General features: G+C 50.0%; 6 protein-coding genes across 6 annotated transcripts; 4 read left to right on the top strand and 2 right to left on the bottom strand.

Annotated features, from left to right (window-relative positions):
• Positions 1-1,580: 1,580 nt before the first annotated feature.
• Positions 1,581-3,194, top strand: Z518_09845 (uncharacterized protein; the record flags this gene model as incomplete). Its single annotated transcript, XM_013412462.1, has 1 exon — positions 1,581-3,194. The coding sequence occupies one exon, from the start codon at positions 1,581-1,583 to the stop codon at positions 3,192-3,194; it is 1,614 nt and encodes a 537-aa protein (XP_013267916.1).
• Positions 3,195-5,236: 2,042 nt separating this feature from the next.
• Z518_09846 (uncharacterized protein) lies at positions 5,237-7,051 on the top strand (the record flags this gene model as incomplete). Its single annotated transcript, XM_013412463.1, has 1 exon — positions 5,237-7,051. One exon carries the CDS (start codon positions 5,237-5,239, stop codon positions 7,049-7,051), a length of 1,815 nt encoding a protein of 604 aa, XP_013267917.1.
• A 422-nt stretch (positions 7,052-7,473) lies between these two features.
• Positions 7,474-8,999, top strand: Z518_09847 (uncharacterized protein; the record flags this gene model as incomplete). Its single annotated transcript, XM_013412464.1, has 2 exons — positions 7,474-7,626; positions 7,680-8,999. The coding sequence occupies 2 exons, from the start codon at positions 7,474-7,476 to the stop codon at positions 8,997-8,999; spliced, it is 1,473 nt and encodes a 490-aa protein (XP_013267918.1).
• A 3,019-nt stretch (positions 9,000-12,018) lies between these two features.
• Z518_09848 (iron sulfur cluster assembly protein 1, mitochondrial) lies at positions 12,019-12,741 on the bottom strand (the record flags this gene model as incomplete). The annotated part of the gene is made up of 2 exons (XM_013412465.1): positions 12,019-12,407; positions 12,522-12,741. The coding sequence occupies 2 exons, from the start codon at positions 12,739-12,741 to the stop codon at positions 12,019-12,021; spliced, it is 609 nt and encodes a 202-aa protein (XP_013267919.1).
• Positions 12,742-13,067: 326 nt separating this feature from the next.
• Positions 13,068-13,603, top strand: Z518_09849 (uncharacterized protein; the record flags this gene model as incomplete). The annotated part of the gene is made up of 2 exons (XM_013412466.1): positions 13,068-13,334; positions 13,391-13,603. The coding sequence occupies 2 exons, from the start codon at positions 13,068-13,070 to the stop codon at positions 13,601-13,603; spliced, it is 480 nt and encodes a 159-aa protein (XP_013267920.1).
• Positions 13,604-13,861: 258 nt separating this feature from the next.
• Positions 13,862-18,062, bottom strand: Z518_09850 (uncharacterized protein; the record flags this gene model as incomplete). The annotated part of the gene is made up of 3 exons (XM_013412467.1): positions 13,862-13,993; positions 14,055-17,960; positions 18,015-18,062. 3 exons carry the CDS (start codon positions 18,060-18,062, stop codon positions 13,862-13,864), a joined length of 4,086 nt encoding a protein of 1,361 aa, XP_013267921.1.
• Between the last annotated feature and the right edge of the window lie 538 nt (positions 18,063-18,600).

The raw sequence follows: 18,600 nt of genomic DNA on the forward strand, positions 1-18,600 counted from the left end.
TGATGAACTCGTAGAGAAAAGTGGCAGCAACGGATGTAGCAGTCGAGGAGCCATTGGTAGTCGTAGTCGTAGTTGCGAGAGCTGTACTTGCAGACGAGCTACCTGATGAGGATGTACTTCCAGAAGTGGTCGTGGATGCACTGATCGTGGTGGTACTGGCTAGGGAAGTACCTGACGAAGTGCTTTGCGTCGATGCTCCAACCGAGCCGATACTCGTCAATGACTGACATGACGTCGTCCTTGGAGGTGGTAGTATCGATGATGTGTATCTGCTCCCACTGTGGTTGACAACAAAGCCGATGCGATTGTTGTACTAGTAGCAGCCAAACTTGTGCATACACTGTCGGTCGGTGTTGTTGTGGTGGTAGATTGAGTGCTTTTGGGGCGGTTGGGGAAGGGGGGGAATTTCTTTCAGAACTGGAACTGTTTGGCAAGTAGGGAATTGCAGCACTTGAGAGCAAATGAGTGACTGCCAAGACAAGGAAGTAAAGCTGAATTGTAGAGGAAGGTAGCTTAAGATGTGCCGTGGCATAACGACGGAAGATCATAACAGGTTCAGAATGCAGTGTTCCAGCCATATTCCCCATCTGGACCACACTGCACAGACCTCGGGAAGTGGAAGGATCACACCATGAGAATGTAAGGGACCATTTTGATGGAATGACGGAGCTGATTTTGCCATGGTGTCTTGGACGACCTTGTCGAGTGGAAGGGACAACATTGCACATTCTGGTCATCGTTAAAAAAAGAAAAAGGTTGGGTCCAAATACCGACACCATTGGCCCCTGCAATTTGGACTGAGTACATATTCATTCTGCATGACGACAATAGACTAAGATGTTGGAGACTTTTGCTGCAAGTGAGCATTGGACAACAGGGGGAGGTGAATAGATAGGTATCTTGGGGACGATGCTTGTTTTCTTAAGATGAGGGTGCGCCTTGGGGACGCGTGCAATGGACGAGGACAGTGAACAAGAATTAGGGGAAATCGTGCATGAATCACGTTATGTAACCCGTAGTATAGCGACATGGTCGACTGAACAAAGGTCAAACAGCTTCGGCCGACGGAATCCCAGGTGAGAAGGACTGAGTTGGTTCAAGCTTGCAATTAGAGTTAGTCACATCATTTGCGGCATCAAAATGCTTGGTCAGAATAAGGTTCAGAGACTATACCGATTTAAGAGTAGCAAAATAGTGACGTCATGTCCCTCCACTTCGTCAACCCCCAACTCCCCCAAAAAGCCTTATACCTGCCAGGCGTGAGATTGATCAGATCCCCCCGGCTCCTCCATTCCTTGATTTTCTTCTCTTGTCCTTCTGCCTTTCACTCATTCGGGCAATGCCCTGTAGTTCCTTTTTTGCCTTCAAACCTGTCAACACGTATATCTTTCAGTTCTCCAGCTGTTGTCGCGTGCTGGCTGCTATCTACTTCTCTCTACATTGATCATGCATATCTAGGAAGGAATTGGCTTGATTCGTGGATTCGATCACAGTCATTGCATTGACATCTGCTGCATTGTCCATGCCTGTTTATTGAACTGGATTGTTACTGGCGATATACAGCTGTCATTCTCCTCACAATGGCACTCCATCTTGCGGCCTACTCCCTCCTTGTCCTTCGAGCATATGCTCTTCCTCCCGAGGTCTCTCCCGAAGAGAAAGCTTTAATAACCAAAGCTCCGACCGCCACACTCGCGGTCTATGAATCATATGCTGGAGCAAGACGAGGCATAATCGACGACCTGACTTCCGAGCTGGATTCTTATGTGAATAGCGTGTTCAGCGAGCTAGGATCGGCTATTCCATCATATGTCTCAAACGGCTTGCTCCCAAACCTACAGAGTCTGCCGACTGGCAGCGCCGTTGCGAGCTCTGTGGGAGCGAGCAGTTCCGACCTTGCTGCTTCTCCTACACAGGTTCTGAACATCCCTGGATACGGAAATTGGACAGACAATGGATGGAATCTGCGAATACACGGGAACGTATTCAAGCAGCCAAACATCTCCAATGCCACTGTGGACAAACTTGCCAACTTCTTTCTAATTGATACCAGTATAGCTGACCTGCCGCCATCGCAGCAGGACCAGGCCCGCAATTTGACAAGAGAGATATATGTGGTTCAACAGGGAAACCAATCAGTTACAATGGACATCCTCCCAGGCCCTGAGTTTGGCTCTAGCGGTCAACCAGGAGGAGGTGGCGGTGTCACACCAACCGGAGGCGAGCAAGTCATTGCTCTCCCCAACCCGACAACGCCAGAAGGAGACTTCGATGTCTTCGTACCAATAGACAACAGCTCTTTGGCCCTAACAGCAGGAACTGGCGAAGTTCCAGCTCAAAGACTGAACGTGTACGCCCAAGGCACCGACACAGGCAATGCAACTTCGTATCTCATCTCCGACCAAGGCCTCACAGTCATCAGCGACATTGACGACATCCTGCGCGTGACCAAAATCTACGAGCCAAAAGAAGGCCTGCTCAACTCCTTCGCCCGCCCGTTCACTCCCTGGATGAACATGCCAGACATCTACCGTAACTGGTCCACCTCGCTCCCCAACTTGCATTTCCACTACCTCACCACGACCCCCGAACAAATCACCCGCAACTACATGCAATTCATCTACGACACTTACCCCGGTGGCAGCTTCGACACCCGACCTCTCAACTTCAGCGACGTCTCCGCGACATTATCCATCCGCAAATTCCTCCTCGACAAGATTTTCCAGACCTTTCAGCACCGCAAATTCATTCTCATCGCTGACACTAGCAACTCGGACGTCATGCGCGATTACCCGGAAATGGCTACCCAATATCCCGGACAGGTACAGTGTATATTTTTGCGCAACACCTCCGCCACGGACTCCGGCGACAAGTTTCCTTACAACACTGAGGGATTTAAGGATCTCAACCAGCAGTCGTACATGTTCTTCAAAGTCCCTGACGATTTGACGGGCCTAGACATCGTCAATGGGCAGTGCCGCAATGCGTCTATCCCGCAGAATCTCACGTTCGGGTACCAGGGCCTTCCTTTCGGCCTTATCACGGGCGATAGCGAGAGTGGGAGTAGCAACAGTAGTGGCGGCAGTGGTAACGGAGCGAAGAGGATCACGTTATTGGGCACTGATGGAACCCACGCGAAGATCGGAACATTATTTATGCTAGTTGTAGGTGTTTTGGTTTTTAATGCTTTATGAAGCGCATGAGGGGGACACGAATATGAGCATGAGAGTGAGCATTTGGGAGGGAGTGGCATCTTGAGGGACAAAACAGCATCTCGCGACATTGTCACGACTGTACAAGTAAAAGATCAAAGATAAACATAAACGGAACGCCGGAAATTCAAATAGAAGTACATTCGTATCATATCCCCCAGTCAAGGGCGCTTATAAAGTAATGGTTTCCTCTTTATTTTACAGCCACTATTCCTCGTCGGCCCAATCTCAGAACCTGAACCAGTCGCCGTCACCGGGCTCATCGATTACGACGCAGCGAGTTCATAACATCTGATTCCACCAGCGGCAAATCGAACCTGGCTGCTGTCGGAAGACTGAAACCGGCGAAATGCTGGCAGAGACAAAGTATAAAGGCTGCGGCATCCAGGGTCGTTAGAGCATGCTAAATCCCAAGTGTTGTTTGTTGGGCTCCAAGGGATCAACTGGAGTCCACCGACTTATATCTCGAAGGAGTTTTCCGGGGACGTAACGGCAACCGAACAGAAGAATTGTCTTAGAGGTATGTCTCCAGTTGCCGTTGGATGCTGCCACTTGTTATCCTCGGTATCGTAAAGAATAATCTCTGGCATGTCAATCAAATGAGTGCCGTCAACATGGAAGACGTGAGCATCTGGGACAAGACCACCCAGAAAGACCAAAATTCCGGGATGGCCAAAGTTTCACGCAAAAGCTACCTCGTCATCAACATCGAAGCCACTCGATGTGGCAGAAGGAGAGGGTAATTTGGTCCAGCAATTGGCACCATAGTCAAACTCCAGCAATCCTTGCAGTGCGATATAAAGATCAAAATATGCTTGTGGTGGATTGCCGTCCACGCCGTAGAAAGCCGTGTCAGTGGCCGCGAAAGCTACGCCAGCAAATGCCGGTAAAGTGTTGTCCACATCATTTGTTATTGGAGCCGTTTGTTCTGTCCAATTCACCCTGCCATCGCTTCCTGATCGAAATGCCCACAACTGTGCTGGAGTTGTATTCAGCGATGGCCAACCACCCCCATTGATTCACTTGAGTTGTTATAGGATTGTCGAAGAGAGTGGGTCTCTTGGTCCCGTTGGCGTCGTCCGTCGGTCGCTGGGTTCGGAAGTTGTGGTCTGAGAAGGCAGCATTTGTCCAGGATTGGGATATTTAGGTTGACTGATATTGTCTGTCCCACTGCTGTATCGAAGTAAGGATGAGAATACCATAGAAGGACTATCCTACAGAAGTATATCGTGTCAGTACCACTCACAGGGGTATAGAGTTGGCCACCGTCGATGAACAACCAATTATCTACCACAACGGTGAGAGTGTAGTTGGTCAGTCACGCAGTCGTGCGGTAAGGCGTACAACAGCAAGCTGGCCTAGGCAAGTCGTGACACTCTGCCATCCCCAATTGATGATATCCAGATTCTGGTATGAACACGACGCGGCCATCCCAGTCACAGAGCAAGATAGTCGAGATATCACGATAGCCACGTCCCAGGCTAATACGCAAATCAAACGATGGAACTTGCTCGTCTCTTCGGATCATAGTGAAGGTGACGAGAAGGCTAGACGGGGTGAGAGAGCAGCACCTTGGGGTTTTAAGCTGTTCAAATGCGATGTTCAAAGGGAGCTTTGGGTATGACGTGCCTCTTTTCAGGCTGGCTCTCGTATTCCTCAACAGCTCCAAACATAGGTCTTCCAAAAGGATATGAGACACATCATCTCGTGTTCAAGCTCGGAAGATGCAGGCACCCCATTAGGGAAGCCCCAAGGTGCCCAGGCTTGGTCGCCCGCCAAGTAAATTTGTGACCGCTCCACAACATTTCATCATCTGTCCAGTCCCGTGTCCCATTTGCCGTCATTCGTTTGATCAACAACATTACTCCATTCCACGCGCCTCGCGTCAAGGCTGTCTTATCATCACCCCAGCCCTGCACCATCCCTTCACAAATCCCACCGCATTACCCTACAGCCTTATGCTTCAGTCTGGATAGCGGGCACCATTCAAAGCTGCAATAGCAGCTCCTCTGTGCGCATCCAACATGCCTCGCGCACCTCTCAAACGTCGCCACCTTAATCGAAATGGTCCCATTCTTCGCGCCGCAAAAATGATCTCCACCAACAGTTCCGCTCGAAGAGAACTGGAACAAAAGTTGGCGCATAAACCTATTGGTCCGCGGCCGAATGATAGCGATGACAGCGATAGGCTCGTTGTCAAGGGAACTGGGAGGAGAGGCAACAATGTTCCCAGGCAAGAAATATATGCCTCTGGCGCCGTCGGCGCAGGTGATCAGCCCGGAGCATATCCTAGCAGAGCTCAGAGGCGGAAAAATATGACAAAAGCCACGGATGAATTCCTTGCCAATGAGCAGAAGAAGGCCCAAGAAGACGAGGAATCCTTCGCTCTCACCACGATGCAGCCTCAACCCGCTCGCAAGTCACCTCCTACCAATGGGATTGTCAGAAATCCGACCAGCGCAAAGCAAGACAAAGGTGTCTATCCAACATCATTATCTTCCGCGATGAAGCCCCCTTCAAGTATACTGCGACCCATCCAGCCTACACCGACAAGAGAAAACTCGATTCTCGGCACCCTAAAACCCCGGCGACGACAACCCAGCATTTTACAAAATTTGGACAATGACTCATCCGCATTTGATCTCGAGGACGAAGATCTCTTCCTTCCTGATGCCGAATCCACCCCCTTGAATCTCACGAAATCCCAACCTCAAAACGCCCTTTCGACACCTCCCACGAACCCAGATCATATCTCTTCGCCGCGGAAACGTAAATTTGGCGCATCCGACGTCTTCCGGCCAAATGCGGACACCCCCGTTCAACGGCGGACAACTTCACCTCTGGCAACGACGAAACTGTTGCACGGGACGCCTGAACCTTCTCTTCTGACGGTCCCTGTATCCACTCTCCGAGAATCAGGTCGAAGACAGCGTGAGTGTATACGCGACGAGGACGATATCATGGCTTTTCCAGAAAGCAGTTCTTCACAGCCATCATCGCCTGCAAAGCCCAAGTCTGTAGCACCGACAAAGAAATCACGACAAAAAGAGGCCAAACCGGCCCCTGTCATGACCACGGAGGAATTGCAAGCTCTGATGCCTACCAAAAAAAGGAGGACTGCGAGAGAACGCAAAAAACCGCCCAGCAGCTTCGACATTCCCGCCGATTCTGACTCACCAGATCCTGACCAGGCCGCATATTCCGATCGAGACGATGAATCCAGTTTTCTCCCTACGAAGGGGAGAAGGAAAGCAAGGCGGAAAGAACGGCCGTCCAAGCCAAGTAATCCGCGGATCAAAGCCAGTGTTGGCGTTGCGAAATCTGGCAAAGTTGGAAAGCAGGGCACTTCCACTAAAGCTCGTGCTGCTGCAACTTCAAAATCCAAATCAAGTACGATAAATCTCATCACTACTACCGCGCCTATCCTTACGCCTTCCACATCTACCTCTAGCAGAAGAAACCGCGAAACTAAGTCTCCGTCACAGCTTTCTACCGTCGAACCTTCGAATATCAATATCATACGACCCAGCGAGGATCTTTCGAACAAAGGCGGAGGAGGGCGGAGGCCGTATGGTGGCTCCCTTCGCCGAGGACGAAGCATAGCGGACGGATACGACAAGGAGAATCTATATCTCGAAGGCGAACCTATTGTTGAACGCCCCGAAAGCGAGAAGCTGCCCGAGGCTGCTTCTGTGGTATTTGACCCGGAGCGAGAGCAGGAGAAGAGGAAGGAGGTCACTGTCAGTAAAGGGAAGTGGGCAGATATTGATGCTTGGAGTATGGACTTTGAGGATGTGGAGGTGATCGGATCAGGAAGCAGTTCGCCTATGCGGCGGTGATGAACGAACTTATGAGTTTCACGGATCTGGGGCCTCAGAACGTACGTATTCTTGCAGAGTCTTAGGGTGAAGAAGCAATGGTAAAGACATCTCGCGTTGCTCACCGAGCCTCGCGCAAAATATAATGCCAAGACCTTCGGAAGGCTGCCGCTTCAACGCGGGCGGCGGGAGTAGACGAATCTGGTGGCCGCAGCCCCAACTTGCAATGTGCAGTCTGGGGAAAACACAAACTCATCAACTCACACCAGGCCAGCTCACTTTTGCATAGACGACATTCTAGTCAAACTCCCCACAACGACTCTTACGATACCGCCAGGCTATTCCCTCTCCGTCTCGCAATCGGTCACCGATTATCTGATCGCGTCCTCGCCCGTCCTCTCACATGGCAGCCGCGTGATTAAATCGTCCTTCCTTCGTCGATCATGGAGAAGATCTTGGAGGAGAGCGCGGCTCTCGACCCTACGCTCCTTGTCCAAGACAGAGAAGATCAATATGACAAGCTTGCACTCGCTTTGGTGGCCAAAATAAACAAGCTCACCCCTCAGGAACTAGCAGCAGCGGAGGCTGACCTTAATGTACGCATCTGATAGCGTCATATCTTTCTCGAAGCTGATAATGAACCAAACAGGGAATTCCACCCTCCTCTCATACCATCCTCTATGTCTGCATTCTGTTAGCAAGCATCGAAACCTCTCCAGTCAGTGGAAAGGCTGCTTCGCGACAGCTCCCTGCTACAATTTTACCAGAAGGATCATTATGGCCTTACATTGTTCAACTTCTTCTGGAATTCGACCCCATTCAAGCTCGATACTGTGGAACTCAACTGATGCGAATAGTCGATTATGTTGCCTTGGGCGCAGAACAAACGGCCAATTACATTCCCGCCATCCAGTTGCTCCACCATTTAATTCTTAGACTGGACAGCACAGCCTCGACCTTGACTTCTACTCATCGAACATTCATCCGTCTTTGTCTCCTATCACAAGCCTACACCGATGCTATTGGAATTTTGGACAGACCGATCTATCACATTCCAAATTCGCAAATCGACCTTCGCCCTTTCAAATACATCTGCTCCAATTCCGACCAGCCTTGGACCTACCTAAGTCCTGCGACTGGCCTCACTCAACCAATTTCCAGTCGGACCTATCTTGAATACTACGTCATGGGTGCCATGTGCTATATGGCGATGCGACGATATCGGGATGCCTTGTTCTTCCTTGAGGTTGTCATTGCGGCCCCCACTGTCCAGAACGTTGCCAGCGTAATCATGGTCGAGGCATATAAAAAATGGCTGCTGTTGGGCCTGTTAATCAATGGTATTACACCCACAATTCCAAGAAGCGCAAACCAAAACGCTCTCAAGCATATTCGAGCACTTGCCAAACCATACGAATGCGTAGCCGATGCCTTCAAGGGCAACGACATTGGACGGTTACGGGCGGAAATGGAAGCTGCCAATGTCATTTGGCAAGAAGATGGGAATTATGGTCTCATGGTTGAAGTTTATCAAGCGTTCCAGAAGTTTTCGGTCCTGAGACTTGGTAAGACATTTTCCGCATTGCCAGTGGTTGAAGTCGCCAAAAGAATGTCCCCAGATCCCACGAATTCCGAGGAGACGGAAGTATATCTCGAGCATCTGATTGCAAATGGAGATATTGGTGCAGTCGTCGTAGATTCGGACAACAGTGGAGAAAAAATTCTACGCTTTTTGCCTGCATCAGTATCTCTGAAATCTGAATCCCAGGTCGAAGTGGCTCTCGCTACTCAAACACAAGAGCTACGGGCGCTCCTCAAACACATTCAAGACACTGAACACCGGATGGAAGTCAGCAAAGAATATATTGACTGGTTGAAGAAGCTGAAGAAGATGAAAGATGAGGAAAGAAAGAATGGGCGATCAGCAGCGGTGGACGAAGTTGAGGAGGATGTGATGGACGAATTCTAGAGGGATCAATAGGGAAGATCCGGAAAAACCACGACGACTTTAATCATCGGCACTGAAGATGAAGAGGGTAATGATGGACAATTAGACACCACTAATTTAAAAGTGGGTGAAAGTATCGGCAAAGCGGAAGAAAACATCGGCTGATATCTGCGCCAAAGCCCATGCAATTCTCGTGATTTGTCGACCGGTGGAAAGAAACGAACAAGCACGTAAGGCACGACATGATGGATACGTGCAATATGCATCGATCAGCAAGCGACCGGCGTTGATGTGCTCGTATGCTTATTTGAGCAGAGATGATTGAGAAGAGATGGAGCACGGGCCGAGAGGATGTGAATGCAAGAGTAACGGACGGGTATTTGATGCTAGACAGAGCATCACTGTGCCATGAGATGCATTAAAGGAGCCACCTCAGCCTGATGCTATGCAGGTAGCCTACTGTAGACAGGCGTACTACATTTAGCTGCTGAGAATAAGGCTGTGCCCAGCGCTCGACTTCCTTTTTCAGTGCCTCGCTGCCGGATGAGGTGGCTCTCTGGCTCTTTCTTAATTCTTAATATTATATTGAACTGTTATTTCTACCATGGTGTAAGAGGGTCGACTGCTTCGTTGTCCGTGGCGGATCCCCCGACCGCCAACCGATCACAAAAGGATATTTCCCAGGAGTCGCCTCCTTGAATACCAATCCCACGCAGCTTGTTGCTGCATCAACAACAAGAACATACCAAAACCATTGCGAAGGATCTTCGCGATGCTCATGAACGGACATTCGATACGGCCACGGACTCGAACAATACAATTGGAGACATGCAAATCCATAGGATTCTACGTCGGCTCTCGCCCCTGGATCATCAATGGAAATATGCCACCGTGGTCGCTTTGCAACAACCAGAAACCGGAACCTGAATATTGAATGAATCTCAATTTGAGATTGGCGTGACAAAAGTGGGTTTCTAAAAGTCCAGTGGAGTGGAAAACGATAGGCTGATGTGTCAAGGTAGCTCTGTTATCATCCATACCATTCATGCCTCAGTATCACATCCTCTTGCTCGCGACCCCCTCCTATTTTACTGCTGTGACCTTACAAATCAGGACAAGCTGAACGTGATGAGTCTGTTCGGATTCCTAGTACGCCAGACATCCGCAAGGACCCCGTCGATCCCACCGACCGCCTATACATACTACGCTAGTCATATGGGATCTGGTCATTAGCCTCCGCCAATAAGTTGAACTCCTGGCAGAACCGGGCGGCCTTATACTGTTGGCAATGGACTGGATGAATGTAAAGAACAAGAACGACTTCTTCAAGCTCTGCTTCGCCTCCACAAGACGGTCACGGACAAGTTCAAGCTGGCTCTACTTCTTACCAGCCGGCCTGAATATGACATCAAGCGAGCTTTCTCTGGTTCATTATTCCGTCAAAGAATACTTGCTGTCGCCATAGCTTTTCTCAAAACCGATCGACACTTCTCGGTTTGCCAGGATTCCGAGACAGTGTTAAAAGATCCTCAAAGATGGGAAGATTTATGGGAAAAGCCAGACGGTCTAGAAAGTCCTGGAAGAGCTGGAGACATATTGGGAGAATGTACGCGTCGAAGACGATGGATATCGGTGATGGTGATGACGAAACAATTACGGATCTTGAAAGGAAAGGAAATGAAAAGGCATTCTGACTCGGTGGTGATGCTCCATTTTGCTGCTGAGGTGAATGAGTCTGAAGATTAGGGAAGTTCGCGCAATCTATCTTGCAGTCTGATGATCTGATGGAAGTTTTTTGGTACTTGGTGCTTGGTGTGTTGAGTATCTCTGCCTTCTGCACACAAAAGTTACGAAATGAAGACGAAGACGATAATTGATAAATGAAAATTGGTCTTCGGCGTAGTCCCAATGATAATGCCGGGTTACGCACTGTGTATTGCATAAGAATATCGCTACGAAGATCCAAGTAGCACGAACGTGAAACTTCAGTCCATTGACCTAGCGAGAAACATGTAAAGATGCGCAACTCATACTGACAGAACAGCGTCTAATTCTTGTGTACGTCAACCTGGGCTCCATCATGCTGTCTTGAAACTTATGTACGTCCCTGCAGAGAGCACGCTCGACTCATAAGGTATAAATATCAAGGTGACGACAACCAGCGTCCTCATACAGGTGAGTCTGAACCAGAGCGATGGGCTGGACGAGGCGTCAAGCTTATGCCTATCACTTTGAATATTGACGTAACTCATAAGCCTGGAGAGGACACCAGAGCGTTATGTAATACCGTAGCAAAACGAGGTGAATCCGCAATTGCTATTGGAACCAACCCTGAGGCTTCGTCGGCAAAGGGGAAGAATCTGCTGCGCAATTATGTACGGCAAAGCGACTGTGTGATATGTGAGAAACCGTGAAGAGTATATGCTGGTACGTACCTCTCTATGGCATAGATAAGGTATGACTTGTATACGAAGCCATGAGTGATAAGGATGAAAGGCACACCCAAGCAGCTGCTACTGCCATTGCCATTGCTATTTGATAAGGAAGAGGATAGAAAGAATGCTACTCTTGAGAAGGAATTGATAAAACCGAGTCCACACTGCCAAAAGACAAACTCGACACAATCAACAGATTCCCAACCCAGAGGCCTGGGTCTTTAGGTTCTGGTACTGTGGAGATGTGGATTTTGTGGTTCAGTCATGTGCATTTGCCATTCGGAATGATTGCCATGATTCCCCAACGTCGATATAAATCCTGCTGATCCATTTCACGCTCAAGATTCCGTATGACATGTTATCGAGCCCAAGCGACGCCGCCCATCCATCCTTCCGTACAGCATGAAAGCCTCTGCGACAAGAGATAAAGACAGACACAAGAGGGCTGGAGAGGGGGGATTGGGTTAGACCAAGCCAACTCCTGAGAAAGAGCTCGTAACGCCGTCGACCAAGCTCGGAACTGCTGGTGGTGGTGGGATATACTATTCAGACAAAGAAATTTAACTCCGCTCCGAATTATGTTCGATTTTTCAGTTTCACTTTTCTTATGCCGTGGCACTAGCTCCCGTATTGGTCGTCGCAGTGACCTTTTCAATTTCAATCTTGGGCATTGCCGTACCACCCAAGTCCGTAGCTCTGCCCTTGTGCTTGCTTCGATAATTTGATATGGCCGACTTGATCGCGTCCTCTGCTAACATTGAGCAGTGTAACTTGACCGGGGGCAAACACAATTCTTTTGCGATCTCTGTATTTCGAATCTTGCCAGCTTGTTCGAGAGTCATGCCCCGGACAAGTTCGGTCAGGTAGGAGGACGAGGCAATGGCCGAGCCGCAGCCAAAGGTCTTGAATTTTACGTCCGAGATGGTCTCGGTCTCTGGGTCGACTTTGATTTGTAGTTTCATCACATCGCCACAAGCGGGGGCACCGACAAGACCTGTAGAGAGAGTGAACTGTTAGTACTTGTCCTCACCATCGGGTCAGAGTTTGGACCGAAGCTCGGTGAATCCACGGAGCGAAGTCGGACATTAAGGAAATTTTGGCGACGCACCTGTGCCTACGTCGACGGCAGTCTTGTCCATAGAGCCGACATTTCGGGGATTAGAGTAGTGGTCAAGCACTTTCTCATGGTATGGACGTCTCTGCGATGATTGTGTAACGGCTGGTCTGTGGAATAGCGATGCAGCTTGTGAGGCGAGAGAAAGTCGGACCGAGGTTTGGACCGAGGTGGTGATTGCGCGTGGAACGCTCAAAAGAGCTCTTCGAGACATGGTTGGTGTGGTCTGCTGATTGAAAGGAGTGTTTGAGTGATGAATTTTCGTAGAGTCGAGTGTAGGAATTGAAGATAGAGAAATATGTTGCAGGATGAATGATTAATGAAAGAAGATGGCGAAGGAGGGGACGTCAATCTGGCCGCTGGTTGGTAGAACCTCACGTGACTTGTGCGCTAATCCACTTTCAGCAATGACGTTATTTGATCTGCGACGCACAGAAACAGACAGGCAAACAGATAGAAGCAGCAGCAGTGTTACCTTTTCTCATTCTGACACTTTCGGCACCTCCAAAAAGCAGAAACCTGCTCAGTCGCTTCGCAATCATGTCTTTCACATCCAAAAAGCGGAAATCCTCCGAGATCGTGCACAACGATGGTGACATTAATGGAGGGACGGTAACAAAACGCGGCAAGGGCAAATCTGGCACTGTATTCAAACCCTCTTCCAAAGTCCAATCGGACTCGGAGGGGAATCAGTTTTGGGAAATCTCCAAAAACAGACGCGTGACTATATCCGATTTCAAGGGAGCAAAGCTGGTCAATATTCGGGAATACTACCAACAGGACAACAAGTGGTTACCGGGAAAGAAGGTATGTCTTTCATCTTTCGTGAAAGATCTATTGTTTGCTAAGTAGCTTGGTTATAGGGCATCTCCATGAGCATTGAGCAGTATTCCGCCCTCATCGACATCATGCCTCAAATAGAAGACGTTCTTAAGCAGAAGGGCGAGAAAGTACCCCGACCGAACTACCGTGGACGGGCTCCGGACGAGGACGACCAAAATGGCGAGGAAGAAGACGATGAGGAAATGGACTACAAAAAGGCCAATATCGAGGCAACAAGCGACGAAGAAGAGTGAGCAAGCTACCATAAAAGTCAGTGCTGTATTCGAATCAAATGTAGCCACGAATGAATGGGTTAAATCCACCAGAACGGAACAATGCAGCTTCCCTGTTGCCTGGTCCCTTCATCTTCACACGACTCAATTGTGTACAATAAGAGCTGTGTGGTATGTCTTTTCTACCCGTTTCGACAGACTTCGCTCACCAGTTTTATAGTGTATTAACATGTCTGTAGCTCTATACAAGTGTCTGAGCAATGAATCTCACGGTCCTCATCAAGAGCTGCTCTCCCATTCAGCCAACCTGGAGGCCAAACTACCTTTCTTCCAGTGCTTCTCATAATCTTCCCTCAACTCGATTTGAGACTTCTCGCCCACCTTACCATAACCACCACCTCCCGGTGTCATCTGAAAGGGAATGATCAGCACTATGCTCGTCCGAGTGGAGGCCGGGGGAGATGGGACGTACCACAATGATCCTCTCACCAGGTTGCATCCTAGCCGTGTTCTTCGCACCCATGCTAATATACCTTTCCTCAAACTCATTGTCCTCCCCACGTTCTCTCCGCTTACCTTCGTGCTCGCCACCGGATCCTTTGCTTTTCACCTTTTTGGTCTTTCTTACCCAGATATTCTTCCCGCATTGAGCATCGCCTCCACCATGCAGACCGTATGGTCGATATACTCTCCGCTCGCTTAGGATACTGACCTGCACGGGAATCCGGAACTCAATGTCTCGAATGACACCATCACCTCCTTTATGTTGTCCCACTCCACCGCTTCCTGCTCTCAGACTGAACTCTCTCAGGATCACAGGATATCGCCTTTCGAACACTTCGGCGTCGGTAATCCTAGTATTGGTCATATGAGTATGAACGCCACTGGTGCCCTCCCAATCCTTTCCGGCACCGCTCCCACCAGCAATGGTCTCATAATATCCAAAACCTTTCTGTTCCGAGCCGCCTTTCGAGTTTCCGCCAAAGCCAAACGTCAAATTGTTGCAATCGCCTTGACTTGCGGCACAAGCTTCGAAGCATTTAAACACAACGTCGGTCACGCGCTGGCTGGTCAACACATTGCCTCCGACCACAGCGGCCTTTTCGCTGGGGCTGAGAAAACTGCCCGGCGGAATGCGTACGTCAACTGGCTTCAAGCATCCCTGATTCAATGGGATGTCTTGGTCAATCAAACACCTCAGACAGTAAATGATGGCAGAGTACGTCACCGCCTCTGGCGCGTTGATATTCCCATACACCTCGGGGCCGGTGCCGTCAAAGTCAAACAAAGCCTCGCCCTTCTCGGCGTCGATGGTGATGCGCAAACATATCGGGCTGCCGTCGTCCATGTAGTCGGTAGCCTGAAGATCCTTACCTTCAAACCGTTTACTCACGCCTTTCAGGAGCTCACGCACCGACCGCTCTGCATTATCTTGGATATTGTGCATGTAAAATTGCACCACGTCCTCACCATAATCCTCAATCAGGGCACTGATCAAGTTAATACCCTTCTGGTTCGCCGCGACCTGCGCCTTTAAGTCATTCAGATTATCCGCCAGACACCTCGTGCCGCTGCATTCCGGGTATTGTGCAGGCTCGTCGTAGAGCAGCTCCGTGATGCGCTTCTCATCGAATTTGCCTTCCGACACCAGCTTCTCGGACTTAATTGCCGCGCCTTCCTGGAACAACTCGCGCGAGTGCGGCGGCATAGATCCAGGCAGGATCCCACCGATATCAGCATGGTGTGCGCGCGAGGCCACATAGAAGATAATGTCTCCTGAAGGCGAGAATGCCGGCGTCACCACCGTGATGTCAGGGAGATGCGTACCGCCGTATTCCGGGTGATTGGACACGATAACATCGCCCTTTTTCAGCTTTCCTTTCCAGATCTCTGCCTGTGTGCGTACGCACGTCGACATGCTGCCGAGGTGCACGGGAAGATGGGGTGCATTGGCAACCAGGCCGCCGGCGGAGTCGAAGAGGGCGCACGAGTAGTCGAGGCGTTCTTTGACGTTGGTCGATACCGATGTCTTCTGTAGCGCGCGACCCATTTGCTCTGCGATCGCCATGAACCGGTGCGCGAAGATCGAGAGCAAAATTGGGTCGACGTCGTGGGTATTGGCTTTCTTCGTCGTTCCTTCTTCGCCAATGTTGATGACTACGTGTGTCTCAATGATAATTGCTGACGCCCCTGGCGTCACAATGATGGTCTGCGTGCCGTCGGCAATGATAGCGGGGCCGAGCACGCGCGTGCCCACATCGAGATCTTCGAGTCTGTAGATTTTGGTATCCTTGCGGCCGCCTTCGAAGTAGACGTGCGCGGTCGTGTAGGCCTTGTCTTCGGCCACATCTTGCGGTTTGATCTCTTTCAGCTGCTGGTCTGCCGTCTTGGGCATGCCGCGGAACGACTTGCCAATTCCGCGCACTCGGACGTCGTCGACAATGATATCGCGGTCCGGTAACGTGAAGCCGAATTCCTGCTCGTGCTGTCTGACGAATGCTGCTCCGAATGCCCAGTCATCACCCTCAAAGTGCTCCTTCGCATCTTCTTCGCTCGGCTTGATCACCATCAGGGCTGATTCGGTGCCTCGGTACCGCATGTTCAGGTACTCTTCGTACTCGATCGAGTCGTCGGGGAAGCCTTGGTCTTTCAACCGTTGTCGACATCGTTCTTTGAGGTCGTTCATTTTGGATTTCAACCCGTCGCGAGAGCCGCCTTTCATGTCCCACACTTGAGATTCGGGAACTTGGCTTTCGTCCACGACGTCGGCCAGGGCCATGCCGTATGCCGAGAGTACAGATGAGTATCTGTGGACCAGGATCTGCCTGATCCCCAGAGACTCGGCGATGGCGACGGCATGTTGGCCGCCCGCTCCGCCAAACGTGGCGAGGCGATGTTGAGAGGTATCGTGTCCTTTCGCTTCCGTTAGTGATCGGATCGGTCTCGTCATAGTCTCGTTGGCGATCTTGATGAATCCGTAAGCGACTTCGTCCGCAGACATGGTTTTATCTGTCTTGCTGTTGATCTCATTGGTGAGTTCTTCGAAAAGCCTCTTGCTGGCTTCTGGGTCTAGTCCTTCATCTTCATTCTTGCCAAAGATCTTCGGGAAGAAGTCTGGGAGGAGTCGACCCAGGAAGAGATTGGCGTCCGTGACAGTCAGTGGACCACCCTTCCTATAGCATGCAGGTCCGGGATGTGCGCCCGCTGATTCAGGTCCCACCACGAAGAGACCGTTTCTGAAGAAGAGTCGAGATCCACCACCCGCTGCGACCGTGTTGATGTCGAGTTGAGGAGACTGAATTGTCACACCGGCAGTGGTGGTTTCAAAGACATGCTCATATCGGCCGGAACCATATCTGCTGACGTCTGTGCTGGTGCCACCCATATCGAATCCAATGACCGGTATTTTGGTCTCTGGGTCGTAGGAGGTCAACGCATAGCCGACAACACCACCGGCGGGACCGGACAGGATGGCCCGCAAGCCGGAGAACTTGTCAACATCCACTAATCCTCCATCGGATTGCATGAATTCACATCTGGCGCCTTTAACACCTTGTTCTTTCCTGACACTTTCTGTTCCCAGACCTCCTTCAAAGCCAGCTTGGAACCCGGAAATGTATTTCCTGATGGCCGGTGTGAGGTATGCATCTGCACAGGCCGACGTTGCTCGCGGCACCAGCTTGATCATGGGCATCAATTCATGGCTCAGACTCACATGTTCAAAGCCGATCTCGTGCGCCAGTTTACCCACTCGTGCTTCGTGATCAGGGAATGTATAGCCATGCATCAAACATACGGCAATGCTTCGGAAACCCTTGTCGTAAAGCCCCTTGAGTTGTTCCCTAATTTTATCTTCTTCAGGCCGTTTCAGAATCCGGACAGCTTCCCCCGAAAGACCTTGAACAAGATCGTTCTCTCGGTACTGTTCATGCGAGGCATTAACCTTTGTCTGATGCCGGGTCGGGTCTTCTGCGTAGTCTTCGAGAGTCACTCGTTCATCTACTTCAACGACTTTCTGATACAGGACATCGGGTCTTCGAATGGCGAGGTCGAAGATCTTGGGGCGAGACTGGTTCCCGATTTCCAGACAATCTTTAAATCCGCGCGTGACAACCATGGCCATTTTCTCACCCTTTCGTTCTAGTAAGGCGTTGGTGGCTACGGTCGTACCCATCCTGATACTCTCTATCTTGGATGTGTCCAAGGGCTCGCCTCTAGGGATTTCACGGCCCGTAAATTTTGACATAAGTCGTCGGATCCCTTCAAGAGGAGCATCGTCGTAGTTTGATGGGTCTTCCGAGAGCAGTTTAATGATTATATCGTCTTCCATACGACCTGTCCCAGGGTTTCCGACACAGTCAGTGAAAGTACCGCCGCGCTACTCAAGTTAGATCGTCATTGAGAGTTCAGGATCAGATATCGTCAAACTCACATCTATGGCGATGCGGATGCCTCTGTTCTCGCCTCCAGCGTCTCCCATGGCGATTGACTCCACTCAACGAGAGATGTGAAAGGTCTCAAATTCGACTCCGTAGAGATATTCTTTCCAGCTACTTAGTAATTCAGAAATCAAAATCAACCATCATCTGAAGAGTTGTTGCAAATGATCGGTTTGGTTGAATGGAGAAGTCCGCTTTCAAATATTCGAAAAATACTACGACTGTGGTCGCCACTTGAATTGCGAAGGTTCACGAGGATTTTTTAGTCAGGTGTAAACCAACTGTGTATCTGACTCTGAGCATCTTCTTCCATGCGACACTCAATCCAGTGAATTGTTGTAGATCAATGATCTTGTGATTGGGAATGAGAAGCACTCCGCCAGTATACGTCCATATTCCGTCATACCAACCAAAGTGTGGTGTGCAGTCGAAGCATCAACTCTCAATGGGCTTCTCACTGTATGATACTTCTGGAGGTCAATGGCTATGGAACTGCGCTGGAAATTGTGAATTCCTATCATCTCACTCATTATCACCATAACTCCTCGCCTGTGAACGTCTTTTGTCAAATCCAATCCC

This window comes from Rhinocladiella mackenziei (assembly GCF_000835555.1).
Source record: "Rhinocladiella mackenziei CBS 650.93 unplaced genomic scaffold supercont1.8, whole genome shotgun sequence".
Lineage (NCBI taxonomy): Eukaryota > Fungi > Ascomycota > Eurotiomycetes > Chaetothyriales > Herpotrichiellaceae > Rhinocladiella > Rhinocladiella mackenziei.